The 21302-nt window shown below is 37.2% G+C and overlaps 1 protein-coding gene and 1 non-coding gene across 13 annotated transcripts in view; both read left to right on the forward strand.

Annotated features, from left to right (window-relative positions):
- APC (APC regulator of Wnt signaling pathway) overlaps nucleotides 1-21302 on the forward strand; it is a 183419-nt gene that overhangs the window by 55455 nt on the left and 106662 nt on the right. For 8 of the 12 annotated variants that reach the window (XM_075541385.1, XM_075541386.1, XM_075541389.1 and 5 more), the window contains exon 2: nucleotides 17753-17905. The exons of the other annotated variants lie outside the window; for them this stretch is intronic. In XM_075541385.1, coding sequence (XP_075397500.1) covers nucleotides 17771-17905 — 135 coding nt within the window. In that variant the 5' untranslated portion in view covers nucleotides 17753-17770. The remainder of the gene's footprint in view (nucleotides 1-17752; nucleotides 17906-21302) is intronic. 12 annotated transcript variants of the gene reach the window in all.
- LOC142441565 (small nucleolar RNA SNORA30/SNORA37 family) lies at nucleotides 2773-2898 on the forward strand. Its single transcript, XR_012782934.1, has one exon. It is a non-coding gene; the product is annotated as a small nucleolar RNA SNORA30/SNORA37 family (small nucleolar RNA).

Genomic DNA, 21302 nt, shown 5'->3' on the forward strand with positions numbered 1-21302 from the left:
CCAAGGGCTCAAGTAAAAAGAAAATGTCTTGAAAATGATGATGGCAACAAATGTACAAATGTGCTTGACACAGTGGATGGATGTATGGATTGTGATAAGAGCTGTTTGAGTCCCCAATAAAATGATTTTTTGAAATTCATTTTAGTTTGCAAAGCAAGCTTCAATAAAATCCAAAACATTGAACAACAACAACAAAAATTTTACCCCACCACAGTATTCACCCTGTAGAGGAGATTAGAAACTATAAATCTTCATGGGAGCAGATATTAGAGCAGTTGATGAGTTTGCACCATCAGCCTTCCAGGTAGCAGTCCAATGCTTACCACACAGTACCAGCCAAGCTCCTTTCTCTTCTGTTTCATTCGGTGTGCTGGAGTAATTTCTGAGTGTGCACAACAGAATGGAGCATGCCTGGCCCTGCACCGTCATAATTATTGCTATGTTAAAGCCCATTGTTGCAGTCACTGGTCAGTCCATTTCATTGAGAGTCTCTCTTTTCCCCTGCCCTTCTACTCTACTAAGCATGATGTCCTTTTCCAGGAACTAGTCTCTGCTGGTAACGTGTCCAAAATAACATGAGACAAAGTCGCCGCATCACTTCTAAGGAACATTGTCTGTACCTCTTCCAACATAGATTGTATTGTTCTTTTGGTAGTCCATGGCGCTTTCAACATTCTTCTCCAGCACCATCATTTGAATGCATTGATTCTTCTTTGCTCTTCCCTGTTCAGTATCCAACTTTCACATGCATGTGAGGCTATTGAAAATATCATGGTTTTAGTCCTCAGAGTGATACCCTTGCTTTCAACACTTTAAAGAGGTCTTCTGCAGCCTATTGTCCTAATGCAGTGTGTTGTTTATATGGCATCCTTGACAACTTCAGACTTTTCTCCATTTAGCCTGGTATTGCCTATTGGTCTAGTTGTAAAGTGTTTTTGTTCTTGTTTTTCGTTTTTTGTTAGTTTTAATTCATATTGAAGGCTACAATCTTTGATATTCATCAGTAGGTACTTCACATTCTCCTCATTTGAGCAACCTGTTTATTGCAGGTTGTTAAACCCAGGGCTCCTGAAAGCCTAAAAAAAGGGGGGGGGGTTGTCCTAAAAAGAAAGCACTCTGAAGATCAGCTAGTTCTAAGAACTGATCTCTCCATCAGTCTTTTAAGCAAGATCAATACTAGAGGCAGTGAACTGATGGAAAGAATTGTAAATGAGGATGAGTCTTGGATTTGCCAATGCAATGCAGAGAACAAAGTCCAATTCGAGGACATCTTCTGGGTCCATTCAATTCAATTTAAGTCAGAGGGGGTCAGGTCAGAAGGGGTTACAGTCTTTTGGAGACTATAATCTTGATAGATTCAAAGCATGATTCTGGAGCTTCTTTTTTTTTGAATGAGAAAAAATTTTTAAAGAGAGAGAAGAAATATATTAAAATCTTGGGTCTGTTTGCTGGCCTTTAAGACTGTCCTGGAGCTGCCCTTCCTGGCCTGGAATGCCCCCTTGGGGCCTCCTCAGGGGCTTCATAGCTCTGCCTTGCTCCAGCTGTTGATCTGGTATGGTTCGGGTGCTTCTTATGAAAAAGTTTTAAGAAGATAGAAAACTATTGCTAAGAAAAGGGCAAGAAAGTTGTACCAAGGAATATTTTTTCAGTTATGGTAATGTTCCTACTCTTCCAGGATATGAAATAGTGATTGTCCTACAAGCATTTTGTGGGGAAATCTTGCCCCTTTACATTTTTTTCCTGAAATTCATAAAACACTTAAAAGGAATATGAATTGAGTCCCTCAAGTATGCTAACACCGCCATTTGATGTGGTGTAAATAAAAAAGCATAGAATTCTTTAGTAAGATTAGACAGTATAAAAGTCTAGACGGAGGATATGTTATACCATATCTTCATATTTTAAAATTTTTGTTGAATAGAGGCTTCTGTAATTTTGTAGCAATACTTTTTCAATAGCTTTCTAACAAAAATAATCAAATATATCGTTGGTAAGGTTTCTTTCTGGTCAACAGTAAGTAGGCTAATAACAGTAAACTATTGGGGGAGTTAAAAATTGTAAGTATTTTTGCATGTGTGGAGTAGGCATCACCAACCCCCATATTGTTTAAAGGTCAGTGTATAATCAGAAGTACCTTTTAATTTAGAGGATTGTGGTGGTGTTTCTTTGAAACAACGTGCCTGATAAAAAATATGTGGTAGAGCCACAGATGATTCTGGAAAGCAAACTAATTTTGAAGTAGTCTACAGTATAAAACGGGAAAGAGATTGTTTTCTAATGTTCAAATCTGTTGTCCTTGATGCCTACAAGGTGAACTGTTAGAAATATCTAACCTCTTGTTTGGTACAGCTGACATAACAAATAATAGATGAGTTCTCAGTAATTATTTTTGTAACTCATGACATCAATCCATTATCAATCCTTTTTCTTTTCAAACTCAATTCCTACTCTTAAAAAATCACCGCCATTGAATCAAGGTGGACTCATAGCGACCCCTGGTGGCTTTTTGAGACTGTAACTGTTTATGGAAATAGAAAGCCCAGTCTTTCTCCCGAGGAGCTACTGATTGATGTCTTCACACTGCAGACCATGCGGATTGTGGTCCAATACACAGCCACTACACCACCAGGGCTCCTTATAGGCACTCCAAAATATCCACGCATTCCTGTGAAATATTTATTATCATTTTGTATCAATGTTTTACTTTACATAATTTTTTAACAAAAATTTTTAAGTTTTTAACTTTATGATCCTTTTAAGATTATCCATTTTCCGGCACTTGCACAGGTCCTCCCCAGACTGTGGGGCCAGGACTTGGTAGCTGGTGCTGAGAGAAATCACAGTTGCATCCTTGCCCTGGGACTGTGCTAGTGGCAGTGGTCAGCTAATGGGACAGAGAAGGAGGAACAAAAAAAAAAGATAATCCATTTTACTGTATGTCCATCTAATTTTTTGATAACAACTGCTGTATGATATTCTATGTTGTATATTCCCATTGAGTTGATTGGGTAGAATCACTTCTTGTGAAGGCGTTCTGTTGCTCTTAATCTCTTGTTACAAACAGTGCTACAATGTGCCTCGTTGTGCATGACTCCTCATGGTCTATGTCAGTTATGTATTGCCGGATATCTAAAAGTCAGTGGCTTAAGCAACAAATGTTTGCTTTTTCAGCATTTCGTTGTGTCATGAATTCAGTAGTGATTTGGTTGAGAATCTGGCTTAGGATCTCATTAGATGAGTCAAAATATCTGCCAGCACTACCTGCAAATTTGACTGGATTGGGATAGCCTTCTCACATAGCCTCAGTTTCTCTCTGGCTTTCAGTAAGACCCCTCAATTCCTTGCCACTTGAACCTCTCTATTGCCAGGAGCCCTTGTGGTGCAGTGGTTATCTATTGAACTACTAATTACAAGGTCAGCAACTCGAAACCACTGTCAGCTCCTCGGGAGTTACAGTCTTGGAAATTCAGAGCTACCTTGACCTGAAGTGCCACTATGAGTCAAAATTGACTTGTTGGCAGTGATTTTTTTTTTTTTTTTAAGTAAGCCTCTCCATTGGGCTTGGATGCTATGATATGGCACCTGACTTCACTTCACTTCCCAGAAAGAAAACAAGGAGGAAGCTGCAGTCTTATTCATAATTAAGGCCATAGGTTTACGAATTTATTTGACCTACATGTTCATCAGAAGAGACCAATCCCTGGAGAAGGACATCATACTTGGTAAAGTGGAGGTGCAGTGCAAAAGAGGAAGGCCCTCGTCAAGTTGAATCAACACAGTGGCAGCAACAGAGGGCTCAAACTTTAGATCAATTGTGAGGATGGCGAAGGACCAGGCAGCGTTTTGCTCTGTTGTGCGTGGGGTCCCTATGGGTCTGAACCGACTCAATGGCACCTATCAACAACCACCATTGCCCACTTTTCAGAAAAAAGAAATTTCTTAGCACCCTCCCTCCTGCCAGCTAAAATCATTTTTTACTATAGCCCATAATCAAGGATAAATTTCAGATACCTGTTTTTGCAGCCCCCCTGGATTGTTACCCAGGGGATGATATCACCTACTTTGGGAAACATTGATCTAATTGCAGAAGTCATACTCTATCATTTTCCTCATAATCTTTTCGTCTGAAGTCATTTAATTCAGCCCACACGAGTAGAGATTAATTATGCTTCACCTCCTGAAGGAGGAATGTCAAGGCATTGTGAATTTATTTTTAAATTATTACATGGATCAATGGAAAGATTTTACTGGAAATTTATCCCATGAAAGAGATAGGTGAATAATATTGATGAATAATAATATTGTATCCTACTGCTGTTGTAGCAAACTATGACAAACTTTGTGCCTTACATTTATACACATTTATTATTTTACCTGTATGCAGGTGAGAAGTCTAAAATAGATTCCACTGGACCAGAATAAAGGTATCAGAAAAGCTGTGCTCCTTCTGGAGGCACTATGATGCTAATCTGTTTCCTTACTTTTCAAGCTTCTAGAAACTGCTACCATTTTCTGGCTTGTCCCTTCCTGAGGTCTTCAAAGCCAGCAGCACAGCAAATCTCTGCCTCTGACCCTCTTGTTCCCTCTTTTGACATGTATTGTGGCTGTTGTTAGTTGGCATCCAGTTAGCTCCAACTTACGACGACCTATCTATAACAGAAGGCTATATTGCTCAGCCTGGTGACATCCTTTTGATCGTTGATAAACTTGAATTGTTACAGCTATTATCCCAGTTTGTCTCATTAAGGATTTTCCTGGGGATCATTGGCCCTCTGCCAAATATGATATCCTTCTCTAGCAATTTTTTTTCCTTAAGTGGCATGTTCAATTATGTTGGTGACGTGTCCAAGTAAGCTGGCCCAAGTCTGCTATCCTGGCTTATGAGGAATGAGTGAGTGGAGTTTATTTATTAGACCAAAAGATATATCCATTCATTTATGTATTGTGTGTGGCAGCTCTTTTTGCTGTACCTACAGCCAAGCAGTTGTGACAGGGCTCATGTGGCACACAAAGCCTGTAACATTATATGGCCCTTAGGGAAAAAAATTGTTCTACGTAATTGTCGTCTTCTTGGAGTATTTCCCCCCTTAATATAGGCATGGAAGGAGTTGGGGTAGATTAAATGTAGTTATTTACAAATTGTAATGAAAGGAAGTGATAGGGAAAGAATATATTTGATAGAGATTAAATATGTGGGAAACCTTACCAGGGAAGAGGAAGAAAAATAGAATGGAAGATAAAGACTTTCATTGACTGTTAATTAGAGAACAAAGAAAAGTGAGGTGCATTACACTTGGGATTAAAAAAAAAAGAAACTCCTTTGTATATAGATCTTGTATCTGACAAGTACAAATTTCCTATTTTTTAAGAAACTTATGTTTTTTGCTTATTCTTTCCTGAGTATTAGGGACTTGCCAGATTGTGTTAAATAAAGGTAATTGATACTTTTATCTTGTTCCTAATTTTAAAGAGAATACTACTAAGATTTGCTATTAAATATGATGCTTACTATATAGGCTTTTATAATCTATTTCTAGATAAGAGATTTTGTCATGAGAGGTATGGACTTTTTTCAAATTAAAAAAATTTTTTGAGATGGTCATGTGGTTTTTATTTGATATTTTAATGTGGATAATGACACACATAAATGCATTTCTGGAGTAAATTCAACTTGGGAGTAAATTCACCTTTATTATATACTATATATTTTACTGATATTTTGTTTAGGATTTTTACATTAATATTTATGAACGACAATAAGTTATAGTTAATCTTTTCCATACTATCTTTAACTTTCATGTCATGGTTTTATTTGGCCTCTTACAATGTGTTGGGCAATATACCCTATTTTGCTATTCTTGGATAATTTTGTATAATACTAGAATGACTCTTCAAAGTTTGCTGTAGAACCATTAAACCTATAAAACCATTGGGACATTTTTTTTAAGGTTTGGAAGAGGATGAGAGGAAACTTAACAACTGTAACAAAGTTTTCAATATTTATAGAACTTTGAAGGTTTTCTGTTTCTTTTTGAAGCAACACACACCTAGAATTTCCTTCCCTTTGTTTGAACTCCTTTCCCCCCCCCCCTCTCATACTTTACAATCTTTTTAGGGAATGAAATTTTGTTCATATCTTCAAATTCTACCAAAGGGTATACAATGGGGGAAAAAAGACTCTTTTCGGGTCTTTTCCCAGAGACAATACTGTCTTTTTGTGTATCCTCTTAACGTGTCCTTTCAGTGTTGTTTTTACTAGAACAAGATTGATTGTATAAAACGTAGTGATCTGCAGTCTTCATTAATTTTTTTATGATCAACCTTCTTTTTAAAAAATGCCAATGTAGTATTCTAGTGCATAGATGTAGCCAATTTATTTAAAACAGATGTGTTTTCATGCCAGATAGAAACTTGTGCATTTCTTTGGAGTCCCACAAAAATCTGATATATGAAGAGTCCTTGTATGGTGCAAACACTTGTGTATTTAAATGCTAACCAGAAGGTGTGGGAAGTTGTAGTCCATTCAGAGACACCTTGGAAGAAAATGATCTACTTCTGAAAACTCAGTGATTGAGAATTATGGAGCACAGTTCTACTCTGACACACAAGGGGTTGCCATGCATCAAAATCAACCTGATTGTAACTGGAGGAACCTCTTGCAGTTCTATATAAATATGACTATTAATTCAAATTTTGATGGAGATTGTATTGATTCTATGAATTGCTTTAGGTGGCATTGACGTCTTGATAATGTTTTATTTCATCATTGCTCTATGAGCCTGGAATTGCTCTTCCAGGTATTTAAGGCTGTTTTTAGCTGCTTTCAGCAATAGTTTATAATTTTCAGCATATAAATATTTCACTTCCCTGGTTAAATTCATTCCTAGAAATTTTATTCTTCCAAATATTTAGTAGCTAGTATGTAAAAAAACAAACATAAACCCAACCAATTTTCACATACCTCATAGCTTAGTACTTGTATTCATTTATTAGTTTATGTAGCTTTCTTGTGAATTCTATGCAGTTTTTTAATAATCATATCTGCAAAAAGGGATGGATTTACTTCTTGCCTCTAATATGGATACTTCTTTTTTTTTTTTCATCACTCTAGGTAGGATGTCCAATACAGTGTTAAATAGCAGGGGTGAGAATGAATGTTCTTGATCTTGAGAAATTATTTTTCTCCGTTGAGTTGGATTTTACCTGTAGATTTTTCATAATTGCCTTTTATTCTATTGAGCAATTTCCCTTCTAGTTCTAGTTTTGAGAATTTTTAATCATGAAAAATGCTGGATTTTGTCATATCTTTTCTTTATTAATTGAGGTAATGATCAAAGGCTCTTTAATGTATTATCAAAGATTTAATAAATCAAAGGCTCGTTGATTTATTAATGATTTTCTAACATTGAACTACCCTTGTATTCCTGGAATAAATACTACTTGACTATGATGTATAATCCTTTTAAGGTGATTTTGGGTTTGTTTTCTAGTATTTTGTTGAGGATTTTTGCATTCTTCTCAAAGGGATATTGGTCTGTAGCTTTCGTGTGGTGTCTTTGTTCAGCTTAGGTATCAGTAATCTAGTTCCATAACATAATCCTCCTCTTTGATTTTTTTTGGAAAAGTTTCAGAAGAGTTTGAGTCGTTTTTATAAATGTTTGGCAGAATTCCCCAGGAATTTTTTTAAATCATTTTATTGGGGCTTGTACAACTCTTAAAACAATCCATACATCCATCTATTGTGCCAAGCACATTTGTACATTTGTTGCTATCATCATTTTCAAAACATTTTCTTTCTACTTGAACACTTGGTATCAGCTCCTCATTTCCCCCCATCTTTCCCCACCCACCCTCCCTCATGAACCTCTGATAATTTATAATTTTTTTCATGTCTTACACCGACCAATGTCTCCGTTCACCCACTTTTCTGTCGTCTTACCCCCTGGGAGGGGGTTATACATAGACCATTGTGATCGGAACCCCCTTTCTACCCAACCTCTCCCCTTACCCTACTGGTATTGCTACTCTCAATATTAGTCCTGAGGGGTTAATCTGTCCTGAATTCTCTTTATCTGGTCCCCTGTACATGCTCTGGTCTAGCTGGATTTGCAAGGTAGAATTGGGCTTATGATAGTGGGGTGGGTGGGGAAGAAGCATTAAATAACTAGAGGAAAAGTGTAAGTTTCATCAGTGCTTTACTGCACCCCGACTGGCTCGTCTGTTCCTGTGACCCTTCTGTAAGGGGGTGTCCAATTGTCTACAGATGGGCTTTGGGTCTCCACTCCGCACTGCCCCTCATTCACAATGATAGGATTTTTTGTTCTGGGTCTTTGATGTCTGATACCTGATTCTATCAACACCTCATGATCACATAAGCTGGTGTGCTTCTTCTATGTGAACTTTGTTGCTTCTCAGCTGAATGGCCGCTTGTTTAGTTTCAAGCCTTTAAGACCCCAGACGCTGTATCTTTTGATAGCTGGGCACCATCAGCTTTCTTCACCACATTTGTTTATGCACCCACTTTGTCTTCGGCAGTCGGAAAGGTGAGCATCGTGGAATGCAGGTTATTAGAACAAAATGTTCTTGCTCTAAGAGAGTACTTGAGTAGAGAGGCCCAAGGTCCGTCAACTACCTTAATACTAAACCTATAAATATATGTACATAGATCTATTGCCCTATCACATATAAATATATTTACATATATACATGCCTTTATTTAGACCTCTATAAATCCCTTTGCCTCCTAGTTATTTCCTCTATTTTCCTTTTACTTTCCTCTTGTCCCACTATCATGTTCGGCCTTCATTTGGGTTTCAGTAATTTTTCTCGGTTACATTGCCCTTGATGAAGCCCTACCAGGCATGTTACGCCTTCTGTGCCATCGATTTTGGATCACTTGTTTCCTTGTCCCTGGGTTTGTTAACACCACTACCTTTTCCCCCATGTCCCCCTGGAACCTGTCGGTCCCGTGTTTTCTCCTCCAGATTGTTCATCCAGCCTATCTTATTTAGACAGACCTGCGGAGATAATAACATGCACAAAAACAAGACAGAGCAAAACCAAGCAACAATATACAACAAAACAATGACAAAAAAACAAAACACAACAAGAAAGAGAAGCTTGTAGTTAGTTCAAGCACTGTTTGTTGGCCTTTAAGAGTGTTTTCCAGTCCAGTCTGTTGGGGCACCACGCCCTGGCCCCAAAGTCCACCATCAACATTCCCTTGGGACCTCACCGCTCCGTTCCCTTGCTGTTCTGTTGCACCCCCTTAGTGTTTTCCCTGTGTGACAAGGTCAATTTGGATGCAATTCCCACACTGTGTCTCCGGTGTTGTCCCCTGTAGGGCTATGGGTCAGTGAGGGGTGTCATGTCTCATTGTGGGGCCAGCTATGTGGTCCTCTCTGTGGACTTGCTGTTCTAATTGGGAACATCATCCTCACGGCCTCCACTCTCTCCCCCTCCCACTTCATCTGCTCCCGTGTACCCCAATCAGATATGTTCCTCTCCCAGAGCTGCAGATTCAATGCCGCCCTTTGAAATAAATTCTTCTGGGGGGAGGAGCAGTGTCCACTTAGTAGTTGGGATTGGGGCCGACCCCCCACAGATGGAGCATTTCATTCTTCAGGCCACACTCAGACTGATCAGAATATATGCTTTGAATAGTCCACCAACAAGGTCTTTTCTTTTTACTTTAGCGCCATAGATCAGAGCACAGAATGTAACTGCATGGTCAGCAGTTCAAAACCACCGACTGCTACTGGGGAGAAAGATGAGGCTTTCTACTCTTGTAAAGAGTTACAGTCTTGGAAACTCACAGGGGCAATTCTTCCCTATCCTGTAGGGTCGCTGTGAGTAGGTATCTACATGATGGCAGTGAGTTTGGTTGGCTGTTTGGTTTTCAGTGCCATGGTGACATGCACCAAAAGGGAGAAGGACAGAGTCTATGGAACATTATTTTTCCCTACTGTTTAAAGTTTATCCTTATTTTGTTTCAGTGTGAGATTCCTTGTAACCTTTTTTTTTTCTCTCCAGATCTGACAAGATAAAGTACAGATTTTTAGTTGCTTTTCTTGCTATTTGTGTGAAGATGGGATTGTAGATGAGCGCATGCTGCCATCCATCTTTCCCTTAGAACTTCCTATTATTTTGAAGCCAATTCTAAGCAACATGTTATATAGGAAGTATTTCAGTCTAAATCTCTAAATTAAAAAGCTTTTAAAGATGATCACTTTTAAATTTTGTTCAGAGTAATTCCTTAATGGCATCAAAATGCCCATTCAGTATCTGAATTTTTTGTAGTTTTATGAACTTCATGGACTCACACTCATTGTTTAAGTTTATGAGACTATAGATCCAAAAATAGGTCGGTGCATCTAGAATGATGAATACATTCATAGATTTATTTAATCTTTAGATTCTTTTTCTTAATCTCACATTAAATTATTGAAAAGATTGGGTTGTTTGCATTATAGACTAAACTTTTTGGTGCAGTTAAACATGTTTCTGTATCCTCTGTCTTTCCTATAAATCTGTAGTATAATTGATAGCTATACTGTCCAATAAAACAACGACTGATCAAATGTAGCTATTGAGCACTTAAGCTTAAAATATTGCTGGTCTGAATTGTACTGTTCATGGGGTCACCGAGTCAGAATTACATGTTGGCAACAGGTTTGATTTTTGTTTGTTTGTTTAGTAAGTATAAGTTATACACTAGATTTTAAAGACTTTGTAGGGGGAAAATACAAATGGGATCATTTTAAAAATACAATAATATTTTGAGTATATTGGGTTTCTGGATAGTGAATAAAGTGTGCTCTGGGGCTGAGCTTTGGGCTACTAAATGTTCAGTGGCTTAAAACTGCCAGCTGTTCCATGGGAGAAATATGAGGCTACTGGCTCCCATAAAGAGCTACTGGCTCTTGGATCCCTTAGATTGGGTGGATCTGAGCCAGGATTCACTGAATGACAGTGGTTTAGTTGGGTTGGAAAATGAAAATGTGTGGCAAGTGTATAATAGTTCAAATATTAACACAGAAGTTGGGAGTTTGCATGCACTAAGTATGTGGTGCCTTGGGGAAAATATGGCAATCTGCTTCTGGTAAATCAGCTACTGAAAACTCTAAGGAACACAGTTCAACTCAGATAGACATGGGGTCTCCGTGAGTCAGAATCCGCTCATGAACACCAGCTATTTTGGAGGGCTGTCGTCTGTTTTGATTTGTTAAATAAAATATATTGTTAAAGTAAATTTTACCTATTTCTTTAAAAAATTTCTTTAATGTACACTTAGGTTTCTATTATATTTCTTTTGGACAGCACTGACTTATAGACTTGGTCAGATTCAGGTTTAAGTTTTAGGGCAATATAGCTGTGTAGGTAACGGAATGTATCATTAGGAGATGCATGTTGTTTGTTAGCATCTGCCAGCGATCAATCCCATACTTCTTGCTAAATTTCTGATTCTATTTTTCCCTTTTTTATTAGCTAAAATAGCTCTGAAGAAATCTCCACAGAGAGAAACTTGCCCTCTATTGCTATCTGGTTGCCTAGTGGCACATTTCATATAGACAATGTGCCATTTGCCTTACTAAACTTATATCTGTGTGGTCAAAACCCCACAGCCATCGAGTTGATTTGAACATATAGTGAGCCTATAGGACAGGGTAGAACTGTCTCCTATGGATTTCTGAAACTAAATCATTACAGGGACAGAAAGCCGCATCTTTTTCCCTTGGAGCAGCTGGTGAGTTGGAACTGCTGATCTTGTGGTTAGCAGCCATGTGTTACCAGAGCTCCTTTTGTCTTATCTCCTTCAATTTAACATCACTTATCCTGCTTCCTTCTTATCATTCTGTCCTCCCTTTCTTCTTAACCTTTCTGAACTTTGTCTTACTGTGTAGTTTCCCACGTGTTTTGGTTGTTTTAGCCACTTTTTTGTTTGCTTTACTTTTATGTAATCAAAGTTTTCTTTTTCATGTGGTTTCTGAATCAGTCCAAGTTAAGAAACTAAAAGAGTTAAAAAAAAAAAAAAAGAAACCAAAGAAAGTCAAACTGACTCATCAAATCAATTCTGACTCATACCAACCCTGTAAGACAGGGAAGAACGGCTCTTGTGGGTTTCCAAGAGTAACTTGTTAAAGGAGTAGAAAGCCTCATCTTTCTCCTGCAGAACTACTGGTGGTTTTGAGCTGCTGACTTTTGGTTAGCAACAAGCTCTTTAACTACTGCACTGACAGGACTTCTAAATAAATGACATACTATTTTAATTTAAAGGATTGTTACAATTTTGCATATGTAGTAGGTTTCCTCCTCCATGCTCTTCTTTGCTCAGATTTTTAAAGCTGCTTATGCCTGTTTTTGTTGTTTTTTTACTGTCCACCTACGAAAGATAAGACAAAACAATATTTTATGGGGATTGTGTAAAACATTAATTTAGGAGATACTGGTATCTTTTGGATGTTAAGTCTTCCTATATATAAAGACAAAGATCTATTTTTCTATTTGTTACAGATCATTTTTGTTCAGTTTCTGTCTGGATATTTTTGTGGTTGTAGATGAAATCTATTTTATCATCAGTCCAGCTCCTCTTTGATCATATAAATGAAAGATTTCTGTAAATCAATTTTGCGTTCTACTACATTCCTAATTTATCTTTCTATAATAATAGAATAAGATATTCAGTTGGGTTTTTTCTATTAACATCCAAGTATGTAACTATATCATCTTTTAAAAGTTTTGCTTTCTAAGTATTCCTTCAGTTTTCAGTCTTCATTTTAATTGTATTGATTAGCATTATGATGACTAAAGTAGAAAAATTGATTATCCGACTTTAGGACTATATCTACTATTTCTGCATTAAGCATGGTGCCACTGGATTTGGGGCTGATACAGATTGCATTAAATAAGTGAACATTTTTTAATTAGTATTTGCAACAAGTATTAGGTGTTAGATTTGCAAAACTCCTTTTCTTCATCTTTGGCATGATATATATTTTTTGCATGTTTGTCATCATGTTAAATGACATAATAGATATTTGAATCGTGAGAACATCTATGAAATTTAGCATTTCCAACTCTTGGGTCATTTTCATAAACAGTATTTTATAGTAAATGTTTTTATTGTAGCTTCTAAATTTCTGTCCATAATGTTGAGCAACCTGATCTTTATGGTTCTTCTGATTTGTTATTTCCTATTGGTATTTCCCTCTGCATTACCATTTAAAAATGCACATTTAAAAAAAATAAAAGTGCAGATAGATAATCTTTTTTATTCACCAAAACCAAACAAAAGCAGTTCCATTAAAATTGTTCATAAATCATTTTATTGGGGGCTGATAGAACTCTTATCACAAGCCATACATACATCAATTGTGTAAAGCGCATTTATACATTCGTTGCCCTCATCATTCTTAAAACATTTGTTCTCCACTTAAGCCCTTGGCATCAGCTCCTCATTTTTCCCCTCCCTCCCCCTTCCCGCCTCCCTTATGAACCCTTGATAATTTATAAATTATTATTTTGTCATGTCTTAAACTGTCCGACGTCTCCCTTCACCCACTTTTCTGTTGTTCATCCCCCAGGAAGGAAGTTATAGTCAGATCCCTGTAATTGGTTCCCCCTTTCCACCCCACCCTCTCCCTACCCTCCTGGCATTGCCACTCTCACTACTGGTCCTGAAGGGATCATCTGTCCTGGATTCCCTGTGTTTCCAGTTCCTATCTGTACCAGTGTACATCCTCTGGTCTAGCGAGGCTAGTAAGATAGAATTGGGATCATGATAATAGAGGGTGGGGAGGAAGCATTTAGGAACTAAAGAAAAGTTGTATGTTTCATTGTTGCTGCACTGTACCCTGATTCCCCGCAACCTTTCTGTAAGGGAATGTCCAGTGGCCTACAAATGTGCTTCTTCCATGTGGGCTTTGTTGCTTCTGAGCTAGATGGCTGCTTGTTTACCTTCAAGCCTTTAAGACCCCAAGTGCTATATCTTTTGATAGCCAGGCTCCATCAGCTTTCTTCACCACATTTCCTTATGCACCCATTGTGTCTTCAGCATTTATGTGGGGAAGGTGAGCATCCTGGAATGCCAGTTTAATAGAACAAAGTATTCTTCATTGAGGGAGTACTTGAGTGGAGGCCCAATGGCCTTCTGCTACCTGAATACCAAACCTATAACTATATGCACATAGATCTATTTCCCCATCCTGATATTTAAGTATATTTGCATATGTACATGCCTTTATTAAGACTTCTATAAATGCCCTTTTCCTCCTAGCTCTTTCCTCTATTTCCTTTGACTTTCCTCTGGTCCCACTATCATGCTCAGTCTTCATTTGGGTTTCAGTAATTCCTCTTGGTTACATTACCCGTGATCACACCCCACCAGGCCTCCTACACCCTTCTCACCACCAGTTTGGATCAATTTGTTGTTCCCTTGTCCCTGGGTTTGTTAACACCACTAAATTTTTAAAGCAATTTTAAACTTTTAAAAAGTATTATTTTATTTGTTATTATTTTACTGGGAACTTCTTACAAATCTTATGGCAGTCCATCATTTAGTTTTATTAAACACACTTGTACATACGTTGCCGTCAACATTTCTAAAACATATGGATTGTTATAAGAGCGGTAAGAGCTCCCAATAAAATTAGTTTTTTAAAATTTTTTCTCTTTCTACTTGAGTCCATGGTATCAGCTCCTCTTTTTTCCCTCCCTCCCCTCTTCTCCAATTTTAAACTTATTAACTAGTATTAATGAATCATCTTTATTTCATTTTAATTGAGTGTCATTTACCTGAGTAGCCCAGGTCGTGGTGTAATGGACTGCCCAGTGTAAGATCAGCTGTTTGAAACCATCAGTAGCTCCTTGGGTGAAAAACAAGGCTTTCTACTTCCATCAAGAGTTACTGTCCTGGAAAGTCACAGGGACAGTTCTACTTGTCCTTTTAGGCTTACTGTGAGTCGTCATCGGTTCCATGGCAGCGAGTTTAGTTTTCTTCTTTTGGCCTTTACCTGCCCTGGAACTTTTTTGCCTTCCTACCACAATTTTGTATTATATTAGTAAATTTGAACATTTGGATACAAGTTAGGTATCAGTTCTTCTATCTATTTTTACTTCTAACCCCCCACGCCTTATGGAGTGTGTGATTGCTCTAATGGGCATCCTATCGACAGGGGGGGTGGGAAAAGGTATCATCTGCATGCTATTGATAAAATGAAACATTCAGAAAAAAATTCTTTTATGTGGTCCTACACATTTTAATATTTTTATTAAATAATGTTGAATGGCTTGTTTATATATCTTGATGAGAACTAAGATGTATTTGATTGGAAAATCTTAAGAATTATTTCAAATAATTTGATGATTTGCATAAAGTAATTTGAATGTTTTGAAGTGGGGAGAGATGGCTGCAGTATCCTAAATGAATGTAAGGTAGAGTATTTCTCCTTATGGAGGAAGCTTTCTAGAGCAATGAGAACTTTAACAGTTGGGATTTTGGAGTGGGGGTGTAAAAGAAGAAAGTTTAGATTATTTAAAGAGTTGCATTTTTCCAGTTAAGGACACTTTTAATAGGTTTCTTTCTATTTTCTTTCCATTTGGGTATTTTTTTCTGATTGTGTTAAGATTATAACCTGGTTATTAGGATGTGCCTATCTTTTTTTCCTGTTTCTACCTTTACTCAATTTTAATCATTTATTACAAAAGTACTGTTAGACATTTTTTAAAATAAAGCATTTTAAGGTTGTTATTAAGATTTTATTAAATATTTGCCTTGATCTTAAGAATTTAAAAAAAGAGATGTTTTAGTGTTCTCTTTTCAGACTTGTTTCCTAAAGATATTGTATAAAATAGAAAATTACTGTGTTACTTGGTATGAAAACAACATGGAAGAGCTATATTGAATCTCCCTGGCTTCCCTGTTGCCACCAGGCAGGGCTCAGACATACCTCTACCCTCCACCGTCTTTATCCTATTCTAACACTAACCATTCCTCCCACGGACTCTACTTTTGTGTTGGGTTGCATGACTCATTGTAATGGCCACACAGCAGTTGCAGACAGCACTCAACATTTAAAGGGGTTTATTTGGAGAACTACAGGTTACCGCAAGCCAGGGTTAGTAAACACTAAAGACATAGCCATTGGTTCACAGCCCCACCTCTCCTCAGTACAAGTGTCCACTTCTTATCCTCTCATCCACATGGCCCTTTGGCCTCTGCCTCCTTCGGCTCGCCTCACAGTCTCATAGTTTTGACGCTGCTCCTTTGTCCTTTCTCATTGCCTTCTTGCCTTGATCTCTTGTGTCTATGGTCTCAGCATCCCTTCGGATTGTAGACAGAAATCTCAAACACGTTACACTGGTTGCTGTTCTTCCAATGGTCCTAGGATTTCTTTATCTTCTTGCTGAGAAGGCTCATCCCTGTAGCCAGTGGAATGACAATTGACCGGTCCCTCTGTTAGTATTATACACACTGTTTGCAGTTCCACCCTGTCATTTGATGGGAGTTACAGAGACATGAAGAGAAGAACTATATTAAGAAATTTCACTGTACTGGATATAGATATTTTCATAATATAACACTTATATACCACTGTCTTTTGTTATTTAATCGTAACATTGATCCTGTGAATTTTATTAGAACAGGAGAACAGATAGTATATAAATAGGAAACCTCCATCTCCAAATATTGGTCTCTTTCTATTTAGTGCATAAAGTCTTTAATAAGTGGTCACAATTTCATAGGGAGAAGGAAAACTTTCTTCTTATAATATATCGCAACTCAGAAGTGTTCTCTTTATTACCTATCCTTTTGTATTTTTTTTCCTCTCTTCTTTCACAGCCAGACTCTGCTTAACTGCCAAACTCTGCTTCTCTTTTCTTTGACAATCTTTAGTACTAAACCCACCCAGTTTCTTTCATTGCCCTTTGGCTTCAATCTGAGCACATGGGTACCAACACCACATATACCGTACTATGACCCATCATAGTGATCCTGTTAAAAACATGAAATTGAATTTTATGTTAGTAATTCTTATTAATCATCCTAACCAAAATATATGAAATCTCAATCTATTGTCCTTCATATCCAAATGATTGCCTTTTAATGAGGTCTTATTAAAATTTTAGAACTACCACCTCATGGGTGATGTTTAAGACTAGGCTTTTATCAATCAATTATGACATTGTGTACTATCTAATTTCATTAATCCCTTCTGGCTCTTCCTATGGTCCTTCCAATGGCTCTTCCAAAACTTCCGTGACTCTTTTTGGTGAGAATATTATGACCAGATTTTTACACGTTTTCAAGGGGAGGGAAATCTGGGTTATGACTATGTCATTGCAAATTCAGAAGAAAAAAGTGTTCCCATATAAACAAATGTCTTATCAATGATAACATATCCTAACTTTTGCCTTGAACACCAGATAAAATACCTTTAAAACCTTGAAAAAGTTTAACAATAGAAATTCTTATCCACCGAGAGGCAAATGTGGTCAGACAATGCTACAGTTCTTTGTCTCTTGGTTAAACCTGTTTGTCTGCAACTAAGATCATCCTAGATTTGCATCTTCTTATATTCTGCTACTTGAACAATGTTACTTTGAGACTGAAACTAGCATATCATTACAATTCTTGTTAATAAATGCCTGAGGGATTTTGTATCTTTTACCTCTTTCTTTGTAAGCAAACCAGCCACATTTTATGTTGTTGTTTTTTGAGTAGTGAATTTCAAAATCCTTTTTAACCTTATAGGTCCAAGGGTAGCCAAGGATGGCTGCAGCTTCATATGATCAGTTGTTAAAGCAAGTTGAGGCACTGAAGATGGAGAACTCAAATCTTCGACAAGAGCTAGAAGATAATTCCAATCATCTTACAAAACTGGAAACTGAGGCATCTAATATGAAGGTATCAAGACTGACTTTTCATTGTAGTTCATCCATTTTCATTCAAAAATCTCTCTTGTGAACCTGAGGATGAGGCATTTTAATTACTTACCTAAGTATATTTTAAGTTAGGCAGTGGTATGTAAACACTTCCTTGCATAGGCTAACATTTTTTAAACAGGATATATTGGATTCGTCTTGTGAATTGCATAGAAAATTAATGTAAAACTCCAGTAATTGGTTAGTTCTTAGTTGTTTTTAAGCTTAAAAATAAGAAACTAGCTTTAGCATCATTATAATGAGTGTTCTGTGTTCACACAAACTAACTTCCCATTTTTAGAATATATCTCAAACGTTAAATATAGCTTTCCCTCTCAGATCATCTCACTACTTCAATGTTGCAATGATAGATGATTAGGAGAATCAGGGCACCCAGTGAGAAGAGCCTGAACTAAAAGTCAATATCTGCTCCTATTCCTGACTTACCTGAGCTATTTGACCTTTGGTTTAACCCTTCTGGATTTACATGGTCTTGTTAGAAAATATGGTTTATATGATTTCCATGGTGCCTTCAAATCCTAAAATTGATTTGCCAGATAGCATGGAAAAAGTTTAATAATCTCTAAGGAAAGTTATAAAATATTCTATCTGTAGTAGCAAATTAAGATCTTTTTTAAATAATTGAGGTTAAAAGTAGCTATTCCAATTTCTAGTAACATTGGCAAATTCTCTTCTCACAAAGTCGAATATCCTTATAGACTGGAAGATGGTCAACAAAAAATGTTACTTCCTTTCTTTTTTCTTCAATTCCTTCCTGTTTTCTGTCCGTGAGCTATTTTAATATCTGAGTTCTTGACCCTGGTCTTGCTGTCTTACTACTATTTTCTTTACTCATTTCCTGTTCTCGTCTAGTTCTTTTTACTCTGTATGTGTGCATTACAAGATCTTCTTCATTCTTTCTCTGTGTCACATAAGTAGCTATTTTATTCCACTTTTATTCTTCATATTCAATGGAATAACGGTTCAATCTTTTACTTAAATGTACTATTTAACTATATCAAAAAATCTCTTCTCTCTTAAAGTCTATTTCTGTGATAAAACCTCCAGCAATGACAAATTTCCAAGATTCTGCCTTAAATTCTTTCTGAAATAGACTGTAAACAAAGTTTTATATATTATTACAAACAATTAGAAAAAACTTACTGCCATCAAGTCAATTCCAACTCCATGGGTAATCTTTAAAACAGCCAAATAACCTGGTAAGTTTAAAAAAGAAAAGAATTGGATGTTAAAAGATTGAGCAATGTAGTTTAAATTTGTTGTATTATGAGCTATAATTTTAAAATGTAAAGGTAAGGAATACTTAAATTCCTAAGAGGATGACTCTTTCAGCTACTTTAATGTGGTGCATTTTGCAGATAACTCATCCAGGCAGCCTTATCTGTATAGCAAGTGTCTGTGTTTTACTCAGAAGTCTGAGATCTCCTTTCATGTTTCACACAGTGCTGCAACAATGGGCGTGGGGAGGGGGAAGCAGGATCGGGCAGTGTTTCCTTCTGTTGTACACAGTCGGAGCCAACTCTGGCACTTAGCATTTGAGCAAATTCATAATTAATTTTTGAGAGGCACTTTGACCTACCCTTAGGTGCATCTTCATGCAGAAATGGGATGTCTTTTCTAATGACAACAGTACAAGTCAGTTTGATAAATTTCTGTGGAAGGATATCACAATGGTCCATTATCCGTGAATATTGGCAAAGAACAGATGTCTGAATTTTTAACCATGAATTGATTATTAGCAGCAATGTGTGCTTTTGGAGATCCTTGCAAATCCATTCATGTGTGTCTTTAATATTTGTTCAGATGGTATGGTAACAATTACAGCTTTAGAATAAATTGTTTATATGTACCTTAAGAACTTTTAAGCTATTCTTATTCTGTCTTAAACTGTTTGATTTATGAAAAGTCAAGTTACTTCCCATGTTACAATTAATGCAGAATACTAGTTAATTCCTCTAAAATTTTGTTAGACTTTGGAATATATTATATGATTATATAAGATTATATCATCTGAATCAGGTTTTCTGATTATTGAATCTGTTTACCCTTAAGAAAGATTCCTCCAACCTCTTTACCCTAATCAAACTTGATTACAAAGAGACCTGAAATTTATGCACTAATACCATCTAGTGGCCAAAAAGAATAAGGCTTTGTTGATTGCATAGGATCAATGCATACAAACTAAAAATATTTGTGTTACATTCTAGAAAATATTTTTAAAAGAGTGAAGTATAAGCAATTTATTTGAAAATAATAAGAAAATGTAGTTTTTAGATATGTATACTAGAATTTATTATAGATGAGATTTGTTTTCAAATTAATCTGAATTGGGCTGGTGGAACAAAGTGGGTATACCTGTAGGCGAAACAGGATTGGCCATAAAATGATCATTGTTGAAGCAAGATATGAAGGTACTTAAGGGTTTGTTATAACAGCCTCTATAATGCTTTTGGTGATGGTGTGGGTTACACATTGGGATATGGTTCAAATCCACCAGCTTCTCCATGGGACAAAAATGAGGTGGTTTACACCCATGCAGATGTACAGTTTCAGAAACACTGTGTAGAGGCACTGTGAGTTTGGATCAGTTCAGTGGCAGTGAGCTTGGTTGGATATATTTAGGTATGAACTTTTCTGTATTATAATTTGCATAGGATTACGTTGAAATCATAAACCAGCGGAAATTGTAGTAGCTAAACTTACCACCAGCACCACTACCCCCCACCAAAAAAAGAAACTTTTTTTGCATGGTTTCACAGTTCAGACCCTATGGCCCACTATCCTTTATTATGATCCAAAGCCCAGCCCTAGGCCTTGGTGAATTCACCTGTTCCTTGTAGGGGCCTGATAAAGGAGAGGAACCCTGATGGAAGGACATAGCATTGACCTCACTTCACCACAACCTGTGCCCCACCCACACAGGGACTGGGGAGGGTGGTGGGAACTAGAGTTGGAAGCTAAGTTAGGGGCCCCACTTCCAAGGAACGGAGCAGTTCTCAGATGGTTTGGCCCCTGGAAGGGCAGAGTAAATGGCACGTGATGGAGGAAGGAAGGCAGCCCCTCTACCCTCTTTCTCATCAAATCTGGAGAAGAGGTGGAGGTAGATAAGAGAGGCCTACATTCATGAGTGAGCACCATGGACCACCAAAGGACCAACAAATATGTCTTGGAAGAAGTATGGCCTTAGAAGTCAGGATGGCAAGACTTCATCATACATACTTTGTTGTATGACATGTTGCCAGGAGAGACCAGTCCTGGGAAGAAGGACATCATGCTTGGTAAAGTGGAAGGGCATCAAAAAAGGGAAGACCTTCAGCAAGGTGGATTGACACAGTGACTGCAACCTTTGGCTCCAGCAT

Source organism: Tenrec ecaudatus, chromosome 2 (genome assembly GCF_050624435.1).
Source record: "Tenrec ecaudatus isolate mTenEca1 chromosome 2, mTenEca1.hap1, whole genome shotgun sequence".
NCBI classification, from domain to species: domain Eukaryota; kingdom Metazoa; phylum Chordata; class Mammalia; order Afrosoricida; family Tenrecidae; genus Tenrec; species Tenrec ecaudatus.